We start from the raw sequence: 10,726 nt of genomic DNA, 5'->3' as shown, positions 1-10,726 counted from the left end.
CCGGCTTCAAGCCCCGGGCCAGCCGAAGCCGGGCCTAAATAAGCCGAGCCGAGCCCAGGCCCAGGTCACGGCCTGCCCAAGGCTTGGGCCTGGGCTTCAATTTTGGAAAGCCTAAGCCGGCGGCTCAAGCCGTGGCTTGCTGCAACGCGGATCAGCAATGACAACTGCGTATCTCTGGATAGACTCGACTGTTACACCATAATGACTACACGACGAGAGGGACACTTTCCTCCTACATCGATTGGACACGTCCAAGACGCATCTATTGCAATTTGCAAGGACTGTCTCTCGTGACAATCTCACCACTCACCCACTCCTCTCTTCCGGTCCATCTTCCCTGTTCCCCAGTCCCACACGAGAAACTCAGTCTTCTTCAACACGAAAGTATGCGCCATACACGCCCAGACAGATATTAGCTACAACCGGTAGTACTGCCCAACCGCCAGTCTCAGTCTCTCCGCAGCACCAACCCTCCAAGATGGTGAGACAGAAGAGTGGGCTGAAATCTGGGGCGCCATTACAAAGGGCAAGGTGCGTGTATCCACAGATTGTGACAATTCAGCTCACGGGAAATGGTTTCATAGGTAGTGGTTACACTTTCTGGTCTGCGGGGACACTTATCCAGGTCCGTTTCCTCTATGTTCTTCGTTACTTAGCACCAGTTTGACCTAATACATACATCCAGCGAAAATGTGACCTTTCGCTCCTCCCATATGCAGTCCCAGCACACAGCACCTCCCTCCAATCCAAGTCCGTCCACCAAAGCCACCCCTACTCCCATGCTGCGCTCAAATCTGAGCTTACGTCGACTCTTGAAACGGCTGATGTCCCAGCAATGATTATAGACCGCGTACAATCATTTGCGTGCCCATTGCTTCCGTTCGTTAGAGGTCCTGCTGGGAAGAAGAAACTTCATGATATCGGCACAAGCCCGAGTAAACATGTCTCTAGCAACATTGCAATGTCTGCATCCAAACTCCTATGTCAATCAATCCAGAATTTGTGGGTGAGTCCGCTTTCTATTCCCCGTAGCTCCTCGATGACACGAAATCAGTTCGCAGAAACAAAGTCAACTTCACCACTTCGTACCCTTCAACTTCACCACCTCGTACCCTTCGAATTGACGTCTCGCCCACACAAGCTCAAGCTTTCCTACCCACCCAAACAACATTAAAAGGGTTTTGGATGAGACACTTCGTGCACATTCATGCGTCCGTCGGCATCGCCCATTGTCCAGTGATTTCAAAAAAAATTGTTTTCAATTCACATCATTGTTTCTCGAATTTAGCGTGTGGGCCGCGGCTTGCTTGGGCCCAAGCCTCGGCTTTGGGCTGGCTTGGGCTCACGGCTCAGGCTTGAAATCTGGTGGGCCTAAGCCCTTCCAGGCCGAGCCTAAGCCGGGGCTTTGAGCCCAAGCCGGGCCGGAACGTCACTAATCTTAATCTTGGACTGATTTGACATCTTGATCATATCATGAGCCTATCTGTTGATCTTAGCAGGTGCCGAACTGCAAATTTGGTGTCCGAGAGTTATAATACCAGAAAAGGTATGGTGAGCACTGTGTACGAGAGTATCCCTGAACTATCCCAAAAGCATCGCTCTGAAGTGTCTCTCAAGACGAGCCCAAACATAGATGAGTCGCGTCACACCATGTCACACCGCCGCTTTTACTCTCCGATGCCGTCAAGCACAATTGAGCGAAAATGGGTCCCGAATTGTGCAAGTATTGGCCGAGTTGCCGAGCAGCGATTTATGACTCCGAACACAATCTCACACCTCCTGTCACGTCTTGCATCTCAATGGTACAACATTCACTGTGGAAACGAGATTTTAGCCAGACCGGGATAGAGTGGAGTTAGCAAGCTTATGTAGATAATAACTCGAACCTGCAAAGAAAATATGTCACGTCAGAATAAGATCGCAAGAGACGCTCGTTCCAGGGCATAACACAAATCGTGATTTATGAGTTTCGAAGGGCCTGGTTTGTTGCCTGGGTGCCTAATCTGATGCGGAATCAAATCGGAATTCTTGGATCCTCACATCTGTTTTATGTCGGGATTTAAACAAAAGCAGGTCTGATTATACTCTAGGTAGACATGATGAGGACTAGCTTCTAAAATGTTTTCCCCGCTGAATCCCGCTCGTCCGTGCAAAATGATGAGCGAGCATTTGTCCCCCACCCACAAGCAGCCATGTTTCCCGCCAACCAAGGAACCCAATGACGTCCCAGTGGTACTGTGGGTCCAGTAAGTCAAGAAAGTCAACAACCGGCAAACAATCCATACCCTCAGCCATACAGCGTGGGAACACCTCAGTTGTCACCGCTGCCTCGTGACAACAAAGCCTTGCCTCATGATGACCCGTTTCTCGCGCACGGGCAGCCTACACTATAATTTAGTTCATGTGAACAGTACTAGTGCGTAAAGACGTCTTACCTGTACCAGTTGTTGGTTGAGATCTTCACTCTCGGGCTCCGTGACACTATCGTCCTCTCGAGTGGAAGTTGGCCTTTTGAAGGAGACTTTGGTGGGGCAGTAATCTCAGCCGTCGAGCTTTGACGCTCAGATTCACCTCCACGAGGCGTGTCTGAGCAGCTCAATAGCCTCTGGTCCTGCTTCGCCTCCAAGAGGCGTGGCAGGCCAGGGAGAGAAGGTGCCAGTATTAATCTAGGCTTTGGTTCATGGTAACTTGTGGGGACTTAGTGAAAAAAAGAAGTACTGGTTAGAAGCTCACCTGAACACGTCGAGGGTCAGAATTCGAACATAAACACTTTTCCGAGGTGGGTTGTCGTAGATATACAAGGTATAAAGAGAAGAAAATCGCGGTCTGGAACAAGCGCCGTTCCCGACCCGAATATGGTTTGTTTATGGATATTGAATGTAACAGACGTCTGGTTAGATTCAGATTTATTTTTCACTCACACCTCGGAGTCTCGGAAAGTTCGCAAGTCAGGTTTTAGTCTACTTTACAGCTTGGGTTGGTATTAGCTCGGATTATACCTATACTCAGGGTTAGTTTTACCTCTTGCTAAAAAGTCGTTTCTGCAGTGATTTGTGTCTCTCAACACCACTCAGTTATCATGTCAGAAAAAATTAGAGTGATATTAGAAGGCAATGGGAAACCGCATCAGGAAAAACCTCCCCAGGGAATTACCCATATATCCACAACATTACATTGTTTTACTCGACTTTACATTGTTTTGCTCGACTTTACATTGTTTTGCTCGACTTTACATTGTTTTACTTGACTTTACTCAGTTTTTTTCAGTTATCACCATGTAAAACTACATGTTCACGATGCGTGTCCTATCCTAATTGAAGTAAGTGTACATGTCTTTGAAAACGTTCAAAAGAAATGAGGGGCATGCATCGAGAACGTCTAAACTCGTCCACTCTGCAGGAACAGCTCCTCCCCACTTAGGCAATAAGTGAGCACTTCAACAAATTAATGATATGGGCACAATTGACACTTGGTGTTCGCCATCGCGAACCACCCGCCTGACCTTATACAACCCAGACTGTGGATCTGGTAAAGCGCTGAAGGTCGAAAACCATTCGACATAGGCGAGATGCTGAGGTAGAGGGTTCTGAGGGTCAAAATACTGTTTTAATAATGTTTGTGGCAAAGTGAAGACTGCGCGAACCTGCGCGACACGCAAATCTAACAATTAGTATTTTATATCAGCAAAGGATCCAGCGGACTCGAGAAGGTGTCACCTTGTATAGATGTGGGAGGCGCATCAGGATTGCGCACCTGTATAAGGCAGTATACATCAACATCAGGAAAAAAAAACACAGCCTTCATCTACGACATCATCAGGATCTTCATTGGGGGTCTTGGTTTTGGGGGTAGATATACTTATTACTGCAGTACAGACTTTTGAGTTAAACTGTGAATGCCTTATTGCTAGGATCATGCGAGGTTTGCTATCGAAAAATGTTGACGACGTGGAAGGATTGTTGGTTGTGTCAGAAGAAGGGGCGAAACTAGGTGACATCGAATGGGTGTAGGAAGAAGTTGATGATGCGGAAACATAGTCTCCTGAAATTGACAAAGTCAAAATGTTGAAGTCTGATATTTGCACGTGTTTATTTATTCGAGCCAGCGCTCACATGATCTTGGTTCAACTTTGCGACTTTGATTCTTGCACGTTAACATTGGTATTACAGTATAGGACCAGCATTTGAGCCAGTAAATTTTGGTGACCGTCTTAAGTGAACACCTGTACATAAATTAAAATTTTGATTTGGCAGTCATGTTTAAATATATGATGACCACACCAATGCAACGCTACAGAGCAATCGAGTGAGTGATGTGTGCACAGTGCGTGGATCAGTAGAATGTCTTGATATCTGTTTTTTTCACCAGTTGAGCCAGCCCTAATATAGATTTATAGCGTGCGAGAGTACCATCTAAGCGATTATCGTACCGTAACGATCCACAGGTTAGTTACTACTCCTCTTCATCCTCGTCACTGGCATTCTCGCGCTCATCCTCGTCGACATCAAGCTCGTCACCTGCGGTGCCCTCCGCAACTACCGGTTTAGGTAACGGCGCTTCCAACTTACCTCGTGTCGGCTTTTTCCATGCAAGCCGACACTTCTCCATCTTCGCGCGTTCTTTTTCCTCCTTCCACCGCTCCAATTCCATTTGATATTTCCCCGTTAATTCCCTGTTGCGCTGCTTTCTTGCTTCTTCCGCCTTCTTCCACTCCTCCAAAGCTGCAGCGCGCTGTTCTCTCCCCTCTTTTCGAGCTTGCTTGGCCGCTTCTTCATCTGCTGCTGCTTTCTCATGGTCGACAACTCGCGTGTAGAAAGCATCTCCGCTTAGGTAACAAGGTAAGCCATTGCCCATCAACTTCCCGCGTTTTTTTGAGTTGTTCTTCGACTCTTCCTGTGCTGCGAGCTGCCCATGTAACGAGTCACAGTACATTCCCTGTAGAATTATCGTGGACTGCATCCCACTCATGATGGCTTTTGTGTAGCCTCTCGTTCATGAGCTGCCACTAACCCCTGCTGAAGCGTCCATTCTCTCTGTGTTTCAGGTTCGAAGTCGAGAAGTTCTGATTTTCGTTTCCGGGAAGGTGAGATAGATACGGGGACATAGCGAGGAAATTGTGATGATGAGTGCAATGGGCTGCTCGACACGAGGAAAGATGCTGATGTTGATTTTAGGGAATTCACAACTGTGCGAGAGAAGTCATTGAGCGGGGAAGGGGTGGATGGGCCAGCGACAGCATCATTCGGGGACATGCGGGTAAGTGACTCGAAGAAGCTATTTGGTGTTTGAGTTGACGAGGAACGGAAGGGATCTTCAGTGACATCTATCTCATTATGGGGCACCGGGGATGGATGCCGGCTTTCGTTTTCGAATGATGGTGAGGGATTTTCGACCGAGTGTGAATTTTGATACTGATGAATAGCATCTACAAGAACTCGTACTGGACTGGGCTGCAGCAATGGTAGATGCCCTTGGCTTGAAGTAACGAGGCTCGGGGCCATCATGCCATGTGTAATGACCTGACGGTTCAGTGGCCACGCACCAGTCCTCTCGAAAGCAGCTTTAATAGTCGCAGGAGTTACAGCTCTAACGTGAGCTTTTTGATACACCTGGATAAAGTTTTTTTTGGTGATTTTTTGTCCAGTAGTGCGCTCAAACTCATCCCGCTCTTCTGACCAGCAGCGCTTGAGTGTACCGAACACAGCCACATCAAGCCCCTGGTAGATGTGTGTCGTGTGTGCAGGGTAACATAACACATGGATGTTCTGTTGACGTGCATAGGACAGGAAGGCCTCTGTATAATGAGAGTTTTGACCATCTACGAGAAGCAACCGGGGACGGCCGTTGGCCTTTTCACGGGTCTTATTATCAAAATCCTTGATCCAATGCTGACCGATGACTCCGTCAGTCCAGCCTTTTGTCGAGTGAGCAACCCTTCATTATTTGAGCCGAATTTATAACATGCATGATTGTAAAGTACTCACGATGCTCCCAGATTGTTATTGTGGTGCCACTGGGTTCCAAATGCTTTTCCCTTGTATATGACAGTGGGTGGTATCTCGGTGCCGTCTGCACAGATCGTAACCATAACAGTGATGTTCTCTCGATTTCCGTCTCGTTGTTGGTATTGAATCTTAGCCCCAGAAGGACCAAAAACGCGCTCCTTGTTTCCACCACCTGGCTGAAATCCAGTCTCGTCTGCTGCCCAAATGCAATCTTCTTCTATACCTAGTGTTGTCATAGCACCTTCTAGTAGTGTGAACCACTGATCATGAGTTGTGGGATTGACAGCACAACCGCGAGCGGTGTCGAGAGATCGGGTCCAGAACCTGCCAAGCTTGTCCATATGTTTCTCGACAAACCGGTCAGTCCAATTTTTGCCTACTCCTCCAGCTGGGAACTTTTCCCTAAGTCGTGCTTGTAGAATGGCATCAACATGTTCCTTGAGCCAACGATGACCAATCGGAAATCCACGACGTCCGAGTTCAAGACAATACTCGACCACCTTTTCTGCCTCCTCTGGTTTTAACCATGCTCTCTCCTCTGCCATGTATTGGGCACTGCTTCTGTTTCCAGCGAGTCGACGCGAGACAGTCATGTGGTCAACGACCACTGGCTTCCCAGTTTCTGCTCGATACTTCTCCTGAACTTCTCGACAGATCGCACGGAGGCTTTTTGTGGGTTCATCTTTTCTCTGCTCGGTATGGTACTCATTGATGGCTCGAGTGATGGCAATCTCTTGCTCTTGCTTAGCAAGTTGTTTTTTCCTCGTGACTGACTTTGGACGTCCAACCATGACTGAGATGTGCAGGATACGAGCCAAGGGTGACTGCAGGACAGTGTTTTTTGAGTTCGGAAATGAAAGTCCAAATTGGGTTAGTTTCACTATCTTGCCCCGATAAACACTTTGATAAGATATTTTGAGACCCTCGTCCGGAATCCCAGTGGCAGCACATTGTTGTGTGTTGGACTTATTTTATTGTACCGAAACTGTACTATGGATATAAATCTTTCATTTGGCAGGATTTCTGACATTGATAATTGAACAATTCCTTCTCGCTGCATTGATTGGTGCTGAGAGAGGGCATGTTTCTGACCTGTAGCATGCATGCATTATTTTTTTTTTTCATTTCTACTCGACAGTATACAAGATCTATGTATTTACGATACATCTGCGCTATTCGATGGGTCGATAAACAAATATTGAGTCTGTGGAAGCTGTTTGGCTCAAATGACAGTGCTGGCTCAAATGCCGGTCCTATACTGTAACATCCTTCCCTCCAACTACGTCTACTACTCTCGTTAAGGCAAGGCGAGCTTGTTTGCTCTCTGGACACACGAAGGAATGAGCCTGAGAGGGTGAGTCTTTACCATGTTTGTTGCCTGTGGGCTGATTTTTTGCTCTCTTTGATATTTTCGCCGTTATTGCCACAATGTCGCTGAATTCTTGGCACTCACTATCTGGTATGTGAATTATAAAACCAAGTCAGCTTATCTGGTGCTGACCGTCCTCCAGCGCGAAGGACCAGTCCGAGTAGCCCCCCGGTGTCAGATTACCGCGCAGGTACCATGTTGCTTGGTTGCCCCGACGAAGGAATTCGAGGCTGGTGATCACGGAAAGGTGTGTATTCAACTTGTTTTTCTGCATTCAATTACCCTGCTGACAATGTTTTCGTGTTCTTCCATTCCTTCCCCCCTTACATGTTTGTGCACATTGGTACACATCTGCGTCCGCTCATTACATTCCGGCATGCTCACGCACTCCGATGACCTCTGCACTCCCAGCGCCCAACTGCAGGATCCAACCACGAGTGGCTTGTGCCCACACCCGCATCATTTGTGCTTGCTGGACTGGCTTAGGCATCATCGGTACGTTGTGCATGCAACTTGTCCCTGTCTATTGATTTGAGTCGTTTGAAGTCATCTTGATATGTGTGTCCATCAAGGCCGCAGCAGGCCACTATTTGCAGTATGTGAGTGTCTTGGTCCTCCTCCGAGCTCCAGCCATGCTGATCCAAGTCATTGCCCACTCTTCACAGGCCATGAGTGTCTTGATCCTCCTTCGAGCTCGAGCCATGCTGATCGTTGCCCACTCTTCGCAGGCCGTGAGTGTCTTGATCCTCCTTCGAGCTCGAGCCATGCTGATCCGAGTCGTCTTGGCGCATGTACTTCCTTCCTCAATCTTAGATTTCCACACCACGACCTCAGCAGCACTCGGGGCGCTTCAAGAAACTCAGGCTCGCTATGACAAGGAGTCCTCATCCAGTTTCTCCACCACCTGTACCCACACCAGCACCGCCCACCGCCCCACCACTTGCTGCTACTCCTATGACCTTCACAGCCCACGTACGACACCTATTCACCTGGCGACTCGATCACGCAGCGCCACCCATCGTTGAAGTTCCTTTTGCGGGCGGCGACTCGGCGAGTCTCATTAGGTTTATTTAATTCACCAGTTACTTCCTATCTACTATTACTTCTAGTACCGCTACCCTACCATCATTACCATATCATATATATATCGAGTCTGGACGACAATATAATGTTTTTTGTTTACATCTGTGTGATATTCAATGGTCGTGAATGGCACAGTATGGATGATACAAACATTTCGCGTTTTTTCGTGTTTTTTCGTGTTTTCCTCCACTTTACCGTGACGGTGTCGACGGGGGACTGCAGTTTACTATGTAAATGTCAGTAATGTGAGATATTGTGATAAAACCTAGTAAAACATAATAAAACATAAAAAAACATAGTAATCCACACAATTTTCGTGTAATTTCCAGGTAATACACAGGGGAGGTTTTTCCTGATGCGGTAGTAAAATTCCTGATTTTTTTAGCGCATGTGGTGGCTTCCCTCCGATGGATTGGCGTGGAAAGTGCACATTCTTAGCAGTGTTTCGCTGCCGCAAGTACTTCTCGTCCATTTTTTGTAGAATAAAAAATACACACAGTAAGCTATATATCAATCAATCATCCTCTAGAATCATTGTGCTAAGGAAAAGAGTGAAATATGAGTGTGCTACATCGTGATTTGCAACTCCGGACCATTTTGCAACTCTGGGCAAGAGATAGTACAGGGCGGAAAGCGGGGGGCAAGAAAACCACGAAGAAAACGCGCAATGATCACATTCCAGTCCGGACCAAAAAGGTAGCAAACTCTCCCACGGATGGCCTGGCTTACACTCGTGGTTGTGCTGTGCAAGTCCTGCCTACCAAATGAAGCGAACGTGGGCTGACGATGGTATGGACGGCGCATAACTTGAAGACGGTTTAAGCTCGTCTCGCTCAGCGACGGCATCTAGCTTCGTCGGCCCACGAGAGCCTTTGTCAGTGTCATTCAGCTCACATTCCTGCCGACCTCGCTCGAAATCCGGAGGAATTTGCGCACTCAACTCTCGGGCACTCTTGTGGCCTCGTTCATTGGACGGATCGTGACTGACGCAAGCCTTTCCAGAAATGTGTGCGCTTGCAGCAGCATTCAGGGTATGTGCGGGGGACAAAGTAGGTAGGGCATTGACGGCGCGAAAGTGTGCGAGGAAGCGATCTGTTGAGGCGAAATTTGTGCAGGGATATACATGGTGTCCCGCTCTCGTTTCTTGCGACAGGTGAATTACTGCCATGGTACCCAACTAGGCTTTCTTCAACATTTTCATCGGCATCCTCATCAGCGCCCCCCCACCCACCCAGCTCATCTGCCAAACTTCACTTCTCATCTCATATCCTAGGCTACTTCCGATCTATCTGCCAAACCTCTTCATCTCCATGTATATAGCCATCATCGTCAATTCCTTTTGCACCCTCGATATATTTGATCCTAAAGTCCTTGCTAGGCATTCGCAGCCCACCTCCGGCCCCAGACAATGGTACAAAAACGAGTTCATGAACTAGAGTGTGCGCCATATGGCGTGGTCTCATCCAAGGATGAACATTGTCTACTGTAGCTCGAATGCGCTGAGACTGTCTCCAAGTTGGCTCGTCGTTTTATTGACACAAACCTCGACGTAGCGCCGGCTCACGACAAGGCATGCATTCTTGATTAGCCCCTTCGGAATAGACATGTACATGAGAGAGAAATTGCAGCTCTCTTAGGACGAGGGACGTGACAAATTAGCATTATACTTTGCGCATGTACGAATGACGTCCACACATCTTGAAGGTGCGGTATTCATACCTCTTGATGAGGCAGGTCGACCGCATGCTTGCGGTGCTGGAGAAAGTACTGTGAAGTGCATTATATTGTTGAGTAGGTATTTTGCAGCATCTTGTAAGAGATGGAGCAGAGTTGTAATGGTTTTCCGAAAGCCATTATTATGGGAAGCAGCAGATAGCCGGTTCAAGTTCGCGCATGCAGGTCGGACGGCTCCGAGGTTATCATAAGATTATATATTGTACAAGAGACGTGTCAAAACAAAGTACGGGAAGACATTGATGTTATTGATGACGCATGTATATCGAACGCGGGCGTCGGCATGGTCATGATCATGGACTGGCAGGCCAGTGTTGCTCGAAAACCCTTCTTGCTCCCAAACGTGTCATGGCCCGTCGAGATCCTACCACTAGTCTTTATTAGAACTTCAGTACAGCATAAGGAGCATATGCCACATTCTTCACATGTTTGAATTGAATTACAAGCCGTATGCAGGGCTAAAATGTTGGGGTGAGTGTCACATCGACCCAGAGAGTGGATGCAGAATACCAGGTTTGCATACAATATACAGATC

General features: G+C 47.7%; 4 protein-coding genes across 4 annotated transcripts; 2 read left to right on the top strand and 2 right to left on the bottom strand.

Annotated features, from left to right (window-relative positions):
* Positions 1 to 478: 478 nt before the first annotated feature.
* Positions 479 to 1,174, top strand: DEU56DRAFT_908189 (uncharacterized protein; the record flags this gene model as incomplete). Its single annotated transcript, XM_041356971.1, has 4 exons — positions 479 to 531; positions 589 to 625; positions 686 to 1,006; positions 1,055 to 1,174. The coding sequence occupies 4 exons, from the start codon at positions 479 to 481 to the stop codon at positions 1,172 to 1,174; spliced, it is 531 nt and encodes a 176-aa protein (XP_041213108.1).
* Positions 1,175 to 3,436: 2,262 nt separating this feature from the next.
* DEU56DRAFT_728138 (uncharacterized protein) lies at positions 3,437 to 3,667 on the bottom strand (the record flags this gene model as incomplete). Its single annotated transcript, XM_041348029.1, has 1 exon — positions 3,437 to 3,667. A coding segment is annotated over one exon (231 nt), but the record flags the coding sequence as incomplete, so codon positions are not given.
* Positions 3,668 to 4,452: 785 nt separating this feature from the next.
* Positions 4,453 to 5,501, bottom strand: DEU56DRAFT_728103 (uncharacterized protein; the record flags this gene model as incomplete). The annotated part of the gene is made up of 2 exons (XM_041348026.1): positions 4,453 to 4,905; positions 5,187 to 5,501. 2 exons carry the CDS (start codon positions 5,499 to 5,501, stop codon positions 4,453 to 4,455), a joined length of 768 nt encoding a protein of 255 aa, XP_041213106.1.
* Positions 5,502 to 7,766: 2,265 nt separating this feature from the next.
* On the top strand, positions 7,767 to 8,448 carry DEU56DRAFT_752262 (uncharacterized protein; the record flags this gene model as incomplete). The annotated part of the gene is made up of 4 exons (XM_041349619.1): positions 7,767 to 7,869; positions 7,921 to 7,973; positions 8,040 to 8,105; positions 8,188 to 8,448. The coding sequence occupies 4 exons, from the start codon at positions 7,767 to 7,769 to the stop codon at positions 8,446 to 8,448; spliced, it is 483 nt and encodes a 160-aa protein (XP_041213105.1).
* Positions 8,449 to 10,726: the final 2,278 nt, after the last annotated feature.

Source organism: Suillus clintonianus (genome assembly GCF_016758775.1).
Source record: "Suillus clintonianus strain FC179 chromosome Unknown DEU56scaffold_8, whole genome shotgun sequence".
NCBI classification, from domain to species: domain Eukaryota; kingdom Fungi; phylum Basidiomycota; class Agaricomycetes; order Boletales; family Suillaceae; genus Suillus; species Suillus clintonianus.
This window is presented reverse-complemented; position numbering and strand designations above follow the sequence as displayed.